Consider the following 16186-nt stretch of genomic DNA (forward strand, 5'->3'; position numbering starts at 1 on the left):
AAAAAAAAAAAAAAAAGGTTAAGGGCACTGACTGCCCTTCTAAAGGTCCTGAGTTCAAATCCCAGCAATACATGGTGGCTCACAACCATCTGTAATGAGATCTGACACCCTCTTCTGGCGTGTCTGTAGACAGCTACAGTGTTATCTTTTAAAAATATATATCTTTTAAAAATTGTGTATGAATGTGAATGCGTACATGCATGTCCTACCACCCCCTTTAGGTTTGATTGTTTTGTCAGGTGGTGGTGGTGCACGCATTTAATCCCAGCATGAAGAAGGCAGAGGCAGGTGGATCTCGGGTTGAGGCCAGCCTGAGTTCCAAAATAAGCAGGGACACACAGAAAAACCATCTGGAAAAAAAAAAGTTTTGCTTTACGTGTATGAGTGTGTGTCTGCGTGTATTTAATGTACCCCTGGAACTGGACTTATAGACAGCTGTGAGCTGGACCTGGAGCCACTTGTGAGAACCACCTTCGAGTGCTGCACTGACCCTTATGATTAAGGCTGGCTAGATGCAATCAACTGAGCCTAGCCTGGACTACAGAATGACTACTTTGCAAAAATCAAAATCCTCATGATGCTCATTATAGGAAACATTTAGCTGTCTGCAGGTGTTCAAAATTCTGTTTGTAAAGCTGAGTGGGGGCAGGGCCACTGCACCCAGGCAGATAGATCTGCGAGCTGAAGGCCAGCTTGAAGTCCCAGGGTAGTCAGGTTCCCTTAGACTATCTCAAGTCAACTTTAAATGAGCTCACGAGTCAAAGGTATGACTCTTAATAAAATTATATTTTTTCCAGGCTCTGGGTGAACCATAGTCTACAGCCTGGTCTCTTGAGTTCCATTCTTTTTTTTTTTTGTTTNTTTTTTTGAGACAGGGTTTCTCTGTGTAGCCCCGGCTGTCCTGGAACTTACTCTGTAGACCAGGCTGGCCTCGAACTCAGAAATCTGCCTATCTGTGCCTCCCAAGTGGTGGGATTATAGGCGTGCACCACCACTGCCCGGCCTGTGTACCATTCTCGTTTTTCTTTTTGAGGGACAAGTTCCCATTTGTGTTTGAACACGTAACTCTATATAGTGTGTTCACTGGGGGAAACTGGTGGAAAACCGCAAGTGTTTGGCAAGTTCCAAGCTAGTTGGGCTTCATTAGACTGTCCACACACACCCTTCACATCCAAGTTTGTTTGCTTGTTTTTTTGAGACAGGGTTTCTCTAAGCAGCCTTAGCTGTTTTGGAACTCAATGTGTAAGCTGGGCTGGTTTTGAACTCACAGAGATCTGCCTGCCTCTGCCTTCAGAGTGCTGGCACTAAACCACCAGGCTTCACAGGCATGCTCTTGATATTCACCAATTAACACTGCATAATTTCCATATTGTCTCATTAAGAGGGTGTGCAAACGTCAAGTGTGCAGTGTTGAACATTGGTCTGCCCAGCCACCAGGTGAGGGTTCCATGGTGGCCAGCTGTCATATCCCTTCAGAGAAGGGCACGCTCAACAGCATGCTCACTGTATTCTACTTTTGATATGAATCTGCTTCAAAGTCCATGTTACTTACTTTGGCTGGAAAATAATGTTTCCTAACTGAATCTATATTCACCTTGGACATGGCATACCATTCTTTCTCCTCAGTAAGTCATACTTAACAGTTTGTCTGTCCCATCTTGCCCTTGTCTATTTGGCTCTGTCACCTCAGTTCTGTACCAAAGCCCACCATGCTGTCCCCTTCAGGACCCTGCTGTAACTAGGGGCTTTAGGTGATGTCTACGATAGAAACCTCTCTCTGGTCCCATCTTCATGCTTTTTCTCTGTGAGGGATGATTTCCACCCAATGTCTGAGTGGATGAGTTGATTCTGCTAGCTATGCAGTGATCTGCTCTATGTATATCTCTCGGTACCAGATCTGTGGAAGGGCTCTGTTTTCTAAAAGCTTGCCTGAAACTCACTAAAGCCATTAAAACCCTCTCTGTGAGTTATAGGTGTAACTCTATCCCAGCATGCTCTGTAGGTCTTACATCAGCAGACTGGGTTCCCGAGCAAAGGGTGGAGCACCATTTCATTCATAGGGTTGGTCTGGTGCCTTTCCCAACCGCAACTGTGAGGGCATAGGGAGGACAAGCACTGGCTAGGGAGAAGGGACATAAAAAGCCCAGGAAGCACCCCACAGGCACACGGTATCAGCACCCCACTCCTTTATTCCCTCCCTTGTAAAGGAGACTTCAGTTCTGGAACTCTCCTGACCTGCCCTCAAGTCCCCACGAGACAAGGGACCACAGGCACCAGATCTTTGGTGAGACAGTCCAGGTCTCAGACACTCGCCTCCAGCCCTGAGGTTCTGGCTGTTTGTGTCAGTGAGTCAGTAGTACCCTTCCAAAAGGAGGGACCAGGGTCAGTTCTGAGTGGCAAAGGTCTTGAGACAAGAGGCCACCTTAACTAGGCCTGAGGGGAAGCCACCACAGCAAAGATCACCTCTGTCTGAAGAGAGACTGAGCCAGTGTGGGCAAGTCAGCTCAGTTACCAAGGGGAACACAGTCCTTCATTGAGAAGGACACAATCCATACGGATGGATGCTCTCACACACATCAAGGCAACACGCCACCTTCATGGCCCATGTGGCCGCAGCTGGCAGCAGACACAGCAGGCTTCTAGGTGGATGAAGGGAGATGGCCTAGATTCCAGACATAGGAGCTTGTTGGAGCAGGCTTCCAGGAGGGGAGCTCAATCCCGAGGACGGTTGACCATGACTTCACCCAGGGCCTCCAACACCTCTCGCTTGTAGTCATCAAAGTCACCGTCGATTTGACTGACACCCTGCTCCTCCACCACCCACAACTGGCAGTTGGTTTCTGTGATGAGGCGCGCATCGTGGCTGACAACAATCACAGCTTTGGAGGAAGAACAAATCAAGAGAGGGAGTCAGGAGTGGAAAAGGAAGAGCCCCAGCAGCTCTGGCTGCCTCTGTCTGAGCACTTACCCCCCTTGTAGTCGTTGATGGCCTCCCCCAGGGCGTCGATGGACTCTATGTCCAAGTTATTGGTTGGTTCATCCTGTGGAGAAGGAAGAGGCCATGGCAGAGCGCTGCAGCAGCTGCATTTGCAGCTCTGACCCGCAAACCCTTCTCCTAAGACTGCCCACTCACCAAAATGAGGACATCAGGTTCCCGACAGGCCAGTTCCGCAAACACAACTCGGGCTTTCTGCCCACCTGTCACAAAAGGAACCAGACTGAGACTCCTGTCACCCGCCTTGCTGAAGGCCAACCCTATGGATGTACTTGGGACATGGAGGCTCCCCATCTGTGCTGTAACCCCCTTCAGCTTCCAGGAACAGCTGATGAGGTCACCTCCTCAGGCACCCCAGAATGACAGTACCGGAGAGTTTGCAGATCTGGATGGTGTGGGCGTGGCTCTCCAGGCCAAAGCGGCCCAAGCACTTCCGGGCATCCTGGTAGGGCAGATTGAAGCTCCGCTGTAGGTACTCAGTGGGCGTCTCCTCCATGTGCAGCTGCTCTGCGTACTGCTGGTTAAAGAAGCCGATTTTCTGCCCAAGAAGAGAGGGGAGTGGTCAGTCAAGAGTCCTGCTTCCTGCCTGACCGCCACACCTCAGTCCCCAGACCAGCTTACCAGCCGATGATTCTTCCTCATTTCCCCGTTGGTCTGCAAGGACAAGCAAGAGTGAGAGCAGGATGGGAGGTGGAGGCCCAAAGCCCAGCTTCTCTTTTCTTTGTTTGAACAGTCTCACTCTGCAGCCCAGGCTGGCCTTGAATTCACAGCCATCTTCCTGTCTCAGCCTCCCCAGTGCTGAGTTTATGAGTGGATGCTACTAGGCCTATCTCAAATTTTTCAAAGAGAACCAAATACCAGAGTTTCTCAGAGAGAAACAAACATCAGAGCTGGACTGGGAATAAATGGGTGCAAGAAAGGGAAACCGGGTGCCCGGGGATGGGAGACTCTGAAGGGGGAGGGATGGAGGACAACAGCTTCCCTTATAGGGCCTGCAAATGAAGCTGGGGGGCGGCACAGGCCTTTAATCTCAGCTATTTAAGTAACTAAGAAAGGAAAGAGGATGGCAAATTTGAGGTCACTCTGGGTAATTTAGCAAGGCCTTATCTTAAAGTAAAACAAGACGATGATACAGCATGTTAAAGGTTCAATCCCTAGAACTACAAACAACAAAAGCACAAGCCTACACTGTGGTGTGAGCGTGAGAGCAGCAACAGGAAAACCCAGGGCTTCTGAGGCTGCTGGAAACCAGTGCACGTTGTGACAAACACACGAGAAAGGCCTGCCATTTGTCTCTGCATGTGCCCTCCAGCTTATACACTCCTAATCAGTCTACAAGGGCACACTGTCCCCTGGGCCACACCATGCTGGGCCCTCTCCTGTTCGCTTTAGGACTCACCGGTGTCAGCTTGCCAGTCAGCAGCAGGAGTAGTGTGCTCTTCCCCACACCGTTGGGACCCACAATGCAAACTGGAAGGAGGAGACTAGTGGTTAGAGGAACAGCTTAAGTCCTGAGACTCACACTCCATACCCAAGTCACCCAGGGCCAACCGACTCACTCCGGGAGTCCATGTCGATGCCGAAATCTAGATTCTTAAAGAGTGGCTTCTGCCCCTCGTAGCCAAACGTCACACCTGAGAAAAACCAGCCATTCACAATTTTCTTGGTCACCCCAAATGCCCAGCCTCCCAGGAAAGGGCTACAGCCTTGGCAGAGTGTAGGGTTCCCAGGGCACCGCTGTGCACTGGCAACAAGCCGTCACTCACCGTGCAGGCCCAGCACAGGCGGGCTGAGAGGCGGGGGGTCTGGGAAAGTGAAGCGAACAGTGTACTCCTTGGGACGCTTCAGGAGCTCAGGGGGGTCTTGAGACTCCTCGTCCTGGTTTTTCCGGCGGCACTTCTGCTGTTTTCGAGTCAGGACTTCCTTCGTTTGCTTTTCCGCTTGCTTGGTGGACTTGCCTCCAGCCTTCAGCTCCTTCAGCTTCTTCTCCTGCTTCTCGTACTGCTTTAGCAGCTCTTTCTGCTTCTGCTGGTACATCTTCTTGAAGGTCACTGGGGTGGAACAACCAGGGACAGATGAGTTGGGGAGAGAAGCCCTGCATGGAGGTCTTGGAGAGAGAGCTCACTACCATGCCCAGGGCCAGCTACTCTGGCTCTGCCTTTAGGTCCTGTCTCGAACACATAAAAGGGCATGCTTACTGTAATTGCCCCTGTAGTAATGGAGCCGCTGGGTGTCCAGGTGGATGATATCCGTGCAAACGTCATCCAGAAAGCCCTGGTCGTGGGAGACAATCAGCAACGTCTTCCTCCAGCCCTGAAGGTAGCTGCAGTGGAGAGATGGGGTGTGTGTGTGAGTGTCACAGGCTGGGGAAGATGAGTCCAGGAAGTAGATAATGGGACGGGGACAGGGAAAGAGGCACAACGGGAGACCACAGGCAGCGAGCGCACTTGTTGAGCCAGATGACAGCGTTGAGGTCCAGGTGGTTAGTGGGCTCATCCAACATCAGCAGCGTTGGTTCCATGAACAGTGCCCTAAAGGAGTGCATGGAGTGTAAGGTTAGGAAAGGAAGATGCCTGTTAGCAAACCCAGAGCTCAGTGACAAGTCTGTTAGATAGGGGTCAAAACAGAGAATGACCCAAGTTCTCACAGTGCACACAACAAAGGAGGTTTAAAGTTGGCCTCAAGGGGCTGGAGAGAGGGCTCAGCGGGTAAGAGCACTTGACTGTTCTTCCAGAGGTTATGAGCTCAATTCCCAGCAACCACATGGTGGCTCACAACCATCTGTAATGGGATCTGATGCCCTCTTCTGGTGTGTCTGAAGACAGCTACAGTGTGCTCATATAAATAAATCTTAAAAAAAAAAAAAAAAAAAATTGACCTCAAACCTGCTCACTATGCAGGTCTTGGAAGAGTGGCAAGAAAGGGGCTGGTCAGAAGCTGGGAGGCAGGGCCTACCTGGCTAGGGAGACACGCATTCTCCAACCCCCAGAAAACTTCTGTGTGGGCCGATTCTGCATCTCAGGGTCGAAGCCCAAGCCAGCCAGGATCCTCCGTGCCTTGGCCTCCGCAGCTGCTGCCCCGGTAGCTCGAAGTTCCTCATACACCTAGGAGGAGGGAGAAGAGGACACATGTCCAAGGGTCGACAGACCCGCAAGGCCTACCTTGTGTCCCCTGCGCCATCTCCTCTACCTTTTCTAGTTTCTCGGCAGCAGTGTCATCCCCTTGCTCCAGCTGTCCCTGAAGCCGTCTCTCCTCCTCTAGCAACCTCAGTCTCTTGGTGTCTGCGCGAAGGACAGCTTGCACGGCTGGTGTTTCATCAGCCACCACCTCTGCAGGAGGGGGAAGGCTGGGCGTCAGTGCCAGTCCCGCCCGTCCTCGGTCATCCTCCCGGCTTGCTTTCCCACTTCCCAGCCTCACCCTGCTCGCACAGCAGCACATCAATGTTAGGGGGGATGCTCAGGGCACGGTTGGCAATGTGCTTCAGGAGCGTGGTTTTGCCTTTGCTAGAGAACAAGAACCATGAGAACCTGGCCGCCCAGAGCAATCCTTCTTCCCCTCAGTCCCATCTTCTCACCCGTTGGGTCCCACCAGCCCATAGCGGCGGCCGGCCACTATGTACAGGTCAGCATTGACGAACAGCTCCTTGCCGTGGGCGGAGATGCTGAACTTTTCCAACTGCAGCCAAAAGAAAGGATGAACACAGGGCACACAAACACGTAAGAAGTCTTCTCTCCCATCACCCTGCAGCAGGGGTCCTACTGTTTTACCGGCTTTTCTGTCACTTTGCTCAGTCTGGCTAACCATTTCTTTTTCTTTTTTCCTTTTAGATTTATTTCTTTATTTTATGTATGTGAGTACACTGTAGCTGTAGAGAATTGAATTTTAGGACCTCTGCTTGTTCCGGTCGACCCCACTTGCTGTAGCTGACTTCAGACACACCAGAAGAGGGTGTCAGATCTCATTATGGGTGGTTGTGAGCCACCATGTGGTTGCTGGGATTTGAACTCAGTGCTCTTACCCGCTGAGCCATCTCGCCAGCCGGCTGAACCTTTTCTTTAGTTATTTATCCCTCACAGGCCTGCTCAAGTGCTAAGTGGGGCAAGGGCTCTCAGACCTCACCTTGATGTCAGATGCATTTTCTAACATTGCCTGGCGGGAAGACACCTCTGCCTGGGACACAGAGAAGTCGTTTTCTGCAGCATTAGCTGCTTTTAATGACTCCACCTGTCGTTCATAATCCATCTGAGGAGGGAAAGGACACTCAATGTCATAATATAGTAGCTTCAGAATGCCAGAGCTGAAGGTCGTAAATCTTTCTTTCAACTACTCCACTTCAAGCAGCCCCTAAAGCTCTTCTCATACCCTGAAGCCTTACAAACCACAGAAACTGTAAGAACCGTGGCTTACCTGTTTCTTTAGCTTTTTCTTTTCCTTTTTGCTAAGGTTGGCATAGGGATCATTTGCCTTCAACTCGCCTTCTTTCTCTTCTTTCTCTTCCCCTGAGCCCTGGGAGAACAAGTGGCAGTGACCAAACGAAAGCAGCAGCAAGAACAGGATGAAGGACTTAAGTTTACATAGTGACTTCCAAGTCAGCCAGGGACATACAGAGAAATCTTGTCTCTGACCCTCCACCCCGTGTTTCTCTGTGTAACAGTCCTGGCTGTCCTCGAATTTGCTTTGTAGACCAGGTTGGCCTCAAACTAACAAAGATCTACCTGCCTCTGACTTCCAAGTGCGAGGATGAGAAATGTTGTCTTGAAAAACCAAATGAAAAACAGCAAAACAATCAAACACCAAAACAAAAACAACAACAACTACCAAAACCCAAACCCAAACCCAAGCAACCTCCCCCCCCCCCAGTCAGATTCCTGGAATCCCACTAAGGCAGGAAGCTGTCTTCCCCACCCAACCTGGAGATGGCTTGTCCCAAGTCTCCGTCTCATGTTTATCCCAAGGCACTGATGTGCAACATTCGGTAGACTAATGAAAGGAAAAGCTTGCAACTTCCAAGACAGTGTAAGGGAAAGGAAACAATTGAGTTTCTTCTGTCACTAATGTGCAAAAAACCAAACCAAACCAAATCAAATCAAAAGGATGGTGTAGCGTGCAGACTGAGGGAGCCAGCAAGAACTAAGACTAGAAATGCTTGAAATGTTGAGAAACAGAAAGAGGCTGGAGATCAGGAACATGGTTAAGATTGTTCTAGACCACAGTGCCAGTGAAAGGTCACAGCCAGCACCAACACCATCAGGATGAACTCCATCCAAGCCTCTTCCATCTGGTATGGTGGTTACAGTGACCTGACACCTGACCTCATGTGGCTCATGAGATGTTATAGTTCATGAGACAGAGACATGAAGCTCACAGTTCTGGAACTCAGTAGTAGATCGATCAGGCTGGCTTCAAGCTCAGAGATCCCCTTCATTTGTCCCCACTATGCGGGGTGTGTAATTCTTGCTCTGGCTAGCAGAGAGCTTCCCTTCCCCGGCCCGGCCCGGCCCCGCCCCGCCTGCCCCAGCCCCACCCCAGCAGTGTGCACACACCTGCTCGGCCTCCTTTTTGTCTCTGTTTTTCCCTTGCTGAGACGGCTCCTTTTCTTTAGCTGTGTCCTCCTCATCTTCCCCTTCACTATCTGCAGCAGCAGGTTTACTCTGAGGCAGCAAGGAGAAGGCAGGCCTGATGGAGGGCTGGTTCCCTGAGGGGCAGTCAGCACCACCTGCAGGCCCCCCTCTCACCTTGGCTTTCCCTTTTGATTTCTCCTCCTTTCCCTTTTTACTCCTGAGCCCAGGAGGCTCCTCGGCCACGGCCTGCAGGAGACACAGACAGATGGTTTGGATCTGGATCTGGATCTGAAAGCTCTGAGGAGCACTGAGTCACAGAAGGCTTTAGAGAGATGAGGGCTGATGGCACGAACAGGAGAGTTAGGACAGGTGGTTTAGGAGCTGGAAAGTGGTAGCCCCGTGAGGAGGCAATGTGGCGGAGTCACCACTCACTTTATTGATGCGATTCTTCTCTGGCTTGGCGGGCTTGAGAACATGCTTCTCTTCCTCCTCTTCCTCCTCACTCTCATCCTGAATCAGGGCTTCAAAAACATTTCCACCCTACAGGAAAAGGCCGTACAAGTCAGTGGGGTGGCTCTGGTTGCCTCTGGGGTCTTTGCTTCCCTGCTGATAGCTCACCTTGGCCTTCTTCCGTCCTCGAGGTATGGGGGCAGGCACTGAAATGATAGGGGGGAGAAGGGGGTCAAGAAAACACCTGGCTCCTCCACTGGCAGCTGGAGGCCTTACTGCCCACCGACCATGGGCTGCAGTTGCCCTTGGCCCTCAGTTCCCTTACCCTCATCTTCCTCATCACTGGCTGGCACAGACAGCTGCTTAAGTCGCTCCATGAGCACTCTCTCGTCACTATCATCGTCCACATCCTTCTTCCGACGGCCTTTCCTGGTGTCTCGCTTTTTCTTCTGTTGCTGAAACAACAGTGTGAGTGAAGCCGAGGGCTGAGAGGGGCTGTGAGGTCTGGGATTCCTGGGATGTGAGGCCCACAGGGATACCTGCTGCTGCTGCTGCTGTTGCTCCTTCTCCTTCTGCAATTTCTCCTCTTCCCCAGCTTGTTTGTCCTCTACTGCCAGCTCCTCAAAGAACTATAAAGGAGGTAAGGTACAGGTGAGAAGCTCCGAGGCTGAGAGCCATCTACACACAGCTGTCACTGCCCCATTTCCTCTCTTTTAAAAAGTGGCTGTGGTCGTTTATTTTTTTCATTTTCTACTCCTGGATCCTGATCACAGCAATAATTCCCACGAACCACTGGCTTCCACTTTCACACACAGGATGACATATGCATGCTTATCCCTCCACAGCTGTCAGCCAGGCCATGGATACGTCTCAACCCCCGCAGCTGTAAGAAAGCAGTATTTGCTCTTTTCAAGTATTTTTTTTTTCTTTGAGACAGGGTTTCTCTGCATAGCTCAGGCTGACCCAGAACTCAGATAGGCCTGCCTCTGCCTCCTGAGTGAATGCTGACATTAAAGGTACATGTGAGAGCTTGGCTCTCTGAATTTTTAACCTTTGTTAATTCTTTGATACCTAGTGCCATACACAGCACACCCGACAAGCCCCTTCTCCTAGCAAGCTTTCCCCTCTTCAGGCCTCACTTGTCCGTTTACACTGCCTGGGAACACCTAGGGGCATTACTCTTCCCAGACTCATTGTCTCACCGTCTTTTTGGTCTTCTTGTCCTTTTTGCCTTTCTTCACTACTTTGTCTGGAAGGTTAAACAGACATTACAACATTAGCTTCTTACAAATATTCAGCAGCCCGAGCTTCCTGCAGAGCTCCAGTTGGCTCTACCAGGAGGAGCTATTCTTCATCACCATTGACCGGTCTTTCAGAGATCATCATTTCTTCTTCCATCTGTTCATCTACATACCTACTACTTTTTCTTTCTTTTTGCATTTCAAACTGTGCAGCCTTGGCTGTCCTGGAACTATCACTATAAACCTGGATGGCCTAGAACTCAGAGATCTGCCGCCACTGGAGTGCAGACATGTACCACCTGGCTCCAAACGTTTACTTAAAACATGTTTTTAAGATATATTTGTAAGAGTGAGAGTGCTTTGCCTGTAGGCATATATGTATATTATGTGTCTGCCATCCTGCCTAAATGGACTTACAGATAAGCTACCAGGTGGGTGCTCAAGTTGAACTTGGTCCTCTGCAAGAATAGCAAGTGCTGTTATCACTGAGCCATCTCTCTGGGCCCTATGGACACCTATTTATTAACCAGGCACTAGGCGTCAGAAAACGTTAGCGCTGGGGATGCACACAGCTAAGAACTGTGGTTTCCTCTGGTGCTTGTAGGAAGACAGATCTTTACAGAGCAAAGGCCTCAAACTTCACCTAAGGAAAGAAAAGGCATATTCGGTGGGGAGGGAGGAAGCCGGCCTTAAGCCTAGTGCCTTGCACGGTCCCTGTGGAAGTGGCATCTGGTGAAGCCTAAAGGAGAAGCTGTTAGGAGCAGGTGGTGTTACAGTGCTATCTACAGACCAGCTGGAAACAGCCACCCACTGTAGCTACAGCTGAGACACTGAGGGTGGATAGGATAAGGTCAGGTTGTAGGGAAGGCTCTTAGTTAGGGGACAGTAAGTCTGTTGGTATGATCTGATTTTTTTTGTACCCTTAAGTCTTGCATCCATTTAGAGTGGAGCAAGGGTAAAAAGGACAACAGTGGAAAGTCTTATAAGAAGAGATTGTTACAGGCCAGGCGTGGTGGCGGGCGCCTTTAATCCCAGCACTTGGGAGGCAAACGCAGGTGGATTTCTGAGTTCCAGGACAGCCTTGTCTACAAAGTGAGTTCCAGGACAGTCAGGGCTACACAGAGAAACCCTGTCTTGAAAAACCAAAAAAAAAAAAAAAAAAAAAGAGATTGTCACAATGTTCCTATGGTGGTGGCAAGAGGAGGGGCGACAGCAGAACCCAAGGTTGGAGAGGACGGCAGATTCTAAAGAGACATTCAATACTTCCCTATAGGAATCAAACTAGGGCTCTAATATCTATTTTGGAAACAAAACAAAAAGTAAAAAAACCCACCACTACCAAAAAAACAAAAACAAACAAAAGCCACCTGTGTACCATTCTAAACGATCTTTATGAAAATGAGCACAACCAGCACACACTTCTAATTGTGTGGGTGCTGGATCAGGGCTTCATACTGCAGCCAGCCAGTCACAGCTGAACCATACCCTCAGTCCTTTATCGTCACCTTTCATTTTGAGGCAGTCTCTCTAAGTTGCCCAAGCTGGTCTTGAACTTGAAAGAACTCCTGCTTTAGCCTCCCATACTTGGAATTACAGGTCTGAGCTACCAGGTATGACTCATACTCAGGTCAGTTTTTCTCTGGGCAGCTCGCTGTGCAGATCAGGCTGGCTTTGAACTCAAGAGACATACTTGCCTCTGACTCAGGCCTGAGCCGTCATGGCTGACCTCATACCTCCATCCCTTAAATTCCTCTGTCAAATCCCCTGATCCGCTTGGCCCTGAGGTAAGGAAACGCCTGCGCACAAGTCAGTTGTGAGACAGTACATCGTGGGGTTAGCAGGACCAGAGCTATGTTGCTCTGCCCCTCTTCCAATCTCCTTCAGCACCTTCCTGAAGCTGTTCTGAGTGGCAAAGACAGCACTTTAACATTACCACTCCTGACCCATATTTGTAATCTGGATAACAAGGAGGCCGAGGGAGAAATGAGTTTGAACCCTGCCTGGGAGCAGTTAAATGAAACCTTGTCCCAAACAGCCAAGGATGAGTCTACTTAAACCAGTTCAAGGCCATTCTCCACTTTATATAATTGGGCATTGTGGCTCAAGTCTGTAATGCCAAAACTTTAAGGCTCAGGCTAAAGGAAAACATGTTCAAGACCATCCCTAGTTATACCTGAGTTCAAAGCCAGTCTGGGCTACATTGGACCTTGTATTAAAATAAAACAAAAAAACCCCTCTAAGCTGTGCTTGTAAGGTGTGTATGAAGCAAAAGTATATTTTATGCTTAGACTGGCATCCCATCCCTTAGGTAGCTTCCCGCATACATGCAAACCCTGAACACTCAGGAGGTCTAGCAATCTGGTCTGGATATCACTTAACACTCACACTTAACGAAGCATCTCCAACCATACTCATCTACATCTTTATGCCAAGTCTCTTCTCTCACCAGAGACAGTTAACAATGTGTCCTTGTCATCTCCAACTCAGCCTTCAAGACAACACTGGGCTGGAAAGAGAACTGACTACAAGTTGTCTACTGACTTCCCATCCACACTAGCTCCAAGGCATGCTCCTCCCTCAAGAAGACACAGGGGCTGGAGAGATGGCTCAGCACATTAGAGTACTTCTCTCAAAGGGCCCGGGCTTGATTCCAAGCACTCACATGGTGGCTTACAACCACCTGTGACTCCAGTGTCAGGGGGTCAGATGCCCTCCACTGACAAGGCACACACATGGTACAGTTATATACATGCAGGCAAACCATTCATACACATAAAATAAAATCACCTTCGCATGCTTTCCACCTTACAGTCCAATACTACTCTCTCTTTTCTTTATTTTCAGGGCCGGAGAGATGGCTCAGCAGTTAAGAGCACTGGCTGCTCTCCCAGAGGACCTGGGTTCCAATCCTAGCTAACAAGCCTCTCTCTGTAACTCCAGGTCCAGGATACCCAACTCCATCTTCTGGTTTCCAAAGGCACTGCATGTATGCAGTACAAAGGCAAAGCACCCATACACATAAAATACTATTTTTTTTTTAATCCAGCTAGGAATGTTGGTGCACATCTGAAACAACCAACATTCAATTGGCAGACGCACATGGATCTCTATGAGTTCTACACAGTGAGTCCCAGACTAGTCAGGCTACATAGTGAGATCCCACCTCAAAAAAACAAAACAACTTTTAAAATAAAGATATTTCTCAAGCACTACTATCAACAAATGGTCCACTACCCACTCTTTTTTTTTGTTTAGTTTTTCTTTTTCTTTCTTTCTTTTTTTCCGAGACAGCCCTGGCTGTCCTGGAACTCACTCTGTAGACCAGGCTGGCCTCAAACTCAGAAATCCGCCTGCCTCTGCCTCCCAAGTGCTGGGATTAAAGGCGTGTGCCACCACTGCCCGGTTCAATACCCATTCCTTAAACTGCACTTTGATTAATACAGTGGCATCCTTCTTTACCCTTTATCTGACCAGTCTCTAGTTCTGCCCCAGGCACTTGATTGACAGCGACGCTTCAGTCTTCATTTCATTACTGTTTCTTTGACATTTCTTACACAAGTCACTGCCAGAGCCTGGTGTTTCTAAGTCTATCCTGGCACACACCCTTAATCCCAGCACTTGGGAAGCAGAGGCAGGAAGATTTCTGTGCCTCGGAGGGTACCACGATCTACTGAGTGAGTTCCGGGACAGCTAGGGCTATGTAGAGCGATCTTGTGTTCTTCGAGGCAGGGCTTCTCTGTGTAGCCCTGGCTGTCAGGGAACTCGCCTTGTAGACCAGGCTGGCCTCGAACTCACATAGATCCGCCTTCCTCTGCTTCCAGGTGCTGGGATCAAAGGCGTGTACCCCCAAGGCTTGGCTGAGAAACCGTCCTAAAAAAGAGACTTTTATCCCACGCCCACAGCACATCGCACGAGTATTAAACCCGGTTCCTAGCCCTTGACACAAAGTCAGCACCTGGTGCACTCCAGCGGGACCGAGTCTCGCTAGAGTCCACGAAGGCGCTGTTCTCTGGGAGGAAAGCAAGTGCAGTTAGAAGCGCCTCACACGATTCAAGGCACGCTCCCTCACCACGGTGGGAAAGAAGTCAACAATTCGAGCTCCTGTCCTGCCGTCCCTCCCTCGGTGACATATGCTCTTCCCGTCTCCCGTCCGCCTCCCGCCGGCCCCGGGCACGCGGCCTCTGCCCCGGCGCACATGCGCAGGACCCACGCTCCATGAAGACCGCCGCCGGCCCCGCCACTCCTGCCTCCTCCCCACTCACCCGCGGGGCTCGTGCCCTCGCCGTCCCCGATCCACTCGGGCTCGGGCGGCTGCTGCTTGGGACCCTTCGGCATCGCGGCGGCAGTTACGAATCCTCCAGCGGCGCCCGGCGCCGTTTCCGCTTCCGGCGGTGTGGGCCGGCCAATGGGCGGGCTCTCCATGTGGCCTCCGCCCCGCCCCGCCCCGCCCCGCCCCGCCCCGCCCCGCGGAGGATCTGGTGCGCAGACGCCTGGGACTAGGGGGCGTGGCGGCACTGCGGCCTTAGGGGTGTGGCTGGAGACGTCATGTACTTGCCTGGAGTGGGCAGCGCGTTGTGACGGTCCCCACGCCTGAGCAGCTGATGCTGCGACGCGGTGACACTCAAGGAAGGACACGGTAATTTCCAGGTTGGCAGACGTAGACATCTGATTGTGTCACCTTACCTGGTGTCTGGAACTCGCTGTGTAGCTGAGGCTGACCTCCAGCCCAGAGACGCGTTTGCCTTGGTTGACATGTCACTAAATAGCCAGGTGTACAGATATAACCAAGGAACTCCACCCCAATAACTATTATGCAATGGAACCTGGAGTTTTTTTTTTTTTTTGGGTGTGTGTGTGTGATAATGTTGCTGCTAATTTACCTACTGTAATTGCACATAAAACGGCAAGCAAAGACCAGTTGTAAGTTTTGACAAACAAGCCATTTTTTTTTTTTTTTTTGGTGGGGGAGGCATTTTGAGACAGGGTTTCTCTGGGTAGCCCTGGCTGTCCTGGAAATCATTCGCCCAAGCTGGCTTAAACTCACTGCTGCTTGTGGACGTTGTACATCGTGGTGCGGAGCCTAGTGCGCACCACGATGTACAACGTCCACAAGCTGTGAAAATTTTTAAAACAAGCCATTTTTTTTTTTTTTTTTGGTGGGGGAGGCATTTTGAGACAGGGTTTCTCTGGGTAGCCCTGGCTGTCCTGGAAATCATTCTGTAGACCAGGCTGGCCATGAATTCAGAGATCTACCTGCCTCTGCCTCCCAGGAAGCATATACCTTTCAAGTCACAATCAAGATATGGCTGGCTTTTAACTCTAATGAATGACAGGCATGCGAGTTTGGACGAGGGTTTCCACACCTGGGGCAGCTCCTGTTCTCAGTCACGCTCTTCTTTTCCTTATGTAGTCCAGTCTTGCCTCAAGTCCTCTAAGTAGCCAAAGATGACACTCAATTTCCCATTTTCTTGTCTCCTTCCTGAGCTTTGAGATTACACACCTGTGTTAATGTGCCTGGTTTATTTATATGGCCCAAGAATGGATCCTAAGGCAGCATCACACATACTAGGCAAATGTCCTACCCACTGAGCTACATTCCCAGCTCCCATGATGCTTCTGTCCCAATTCATTTCCCAGGATCAACAGATCAGAAGCCATGTCCTAACACATCTGACATAGGTGGTCACTTTCCCTCCATTTCTCCAGACTTTTTCTCTAGTGGACTGCTCTTCCTCCATCTTTTGCTGGTGCCTCTGCCCCTGGAGTTCTAACATTGATATACATCCAAGCTCAATCTTTGACGTCTCTTTAAAAAAATTCTGTTTGCTTGCTTATGTGCACTGGGTATGTGCCTGGTGCCCCAGGAGGGCAAAAGAGGGCACCAAATCCCCAAGAACTGGAGTCACAAGCAGCACACACAGTACACATACATACAGGGA

General features: G+C 50.2%; 1 protein-coding gene across 2 annotated transcripts; it reads right to left on the bottom strand.

Moving 5' to 3' along the window:
- Positions 1–2154: 2154 nt before the first annotated feature.
- Positions 2155–14624, bottom strand: Abcf1 (ATP binding cassette subfamily F member 1). 2 transcript variants are annotated; one of them, XM_029531492.1, is made up of 24 exons: positions 14510–14624; positions 10209–10255; positions 9546–9635; positions 9332–9455; positions 9175–9212; positions 8989–9096; positions 8731–8802; positions 8539–8646; positions 7403–7501; positions 7115–7237; positions 6570–6670; positions 6413–6498; positions 6185–6324; positions 5951–6099; positions 5443–5526; positions 5194–5318; positions 4762–5046; positions 4555–4629; positions 4395–4465; positions 3617–3649; positions 3365–3533; positions 3134–3198; positions 2969–3041; positions 2155–2879 (listed from the first exon to the last, which is right to left on the bottom strand). In XM_029531492.1, the coding sequence occupies exons 1-24, from the start codon at positions 14580–14582 to the stop codon at positions 2713–2715; spliced, it is 2505 nt and encodes an 834-aa protein (XP_029387352.1). In that variant the 5' UTR covers positions 14583–14624; the 3' UTR covers positions 2155–2712. The 2 variants fall into 2 exon arrangements, with proteins under 2 accessions (XP_029387352.1, XP_021073352.1); XM_021217693.2 differs by having other exon boundaries at positions 9332–9461.
- Positions 14625–16186: the final 1562 nt, after the last annotated feature.

The sequence above is a fragment of the Mus pahari genome, chromosome 18 (assembly GCF_900095145.1).
Source record: "Mus pahari chromosome 18, PAHARI_EIJ_v1.1, whole genome shotgun sequence".
Taxonomy (NCBI): Eukaryota; Metazoa; Chordata; class Mammalia; order Rodentia; family Muridae; genus Mus; species Mus pahari.

What these genes read in the sequence shown, in the direction of transcription:
- Abcf1 (XM_021217693.2), bottom strand. Translation starts at nt 14,582, where the DNA reads ATGCCGAAGGGTCCCAAGCAGCAGCCGCCCGAGCCCGAGTGGATCGGG. An exon ending in AACAGCAGCAGCAGCAGCAG is followed by an intron (nt 9,462 to 9,545) that starts GTATCCCTGTGG and finishes CTGTTGTTTCAG; the next exon opens with CAACAGAAGAAAAAGCGAGA. An exon ending in TTACTACAGGGGCAATTACA is followed by an intron (nt 5,047 to 5,193) that starts GTAAGCATGCCC and finishes GTTCCACCCCAG; the next exon opens with TGACCTTCAAGAAGATGTAC.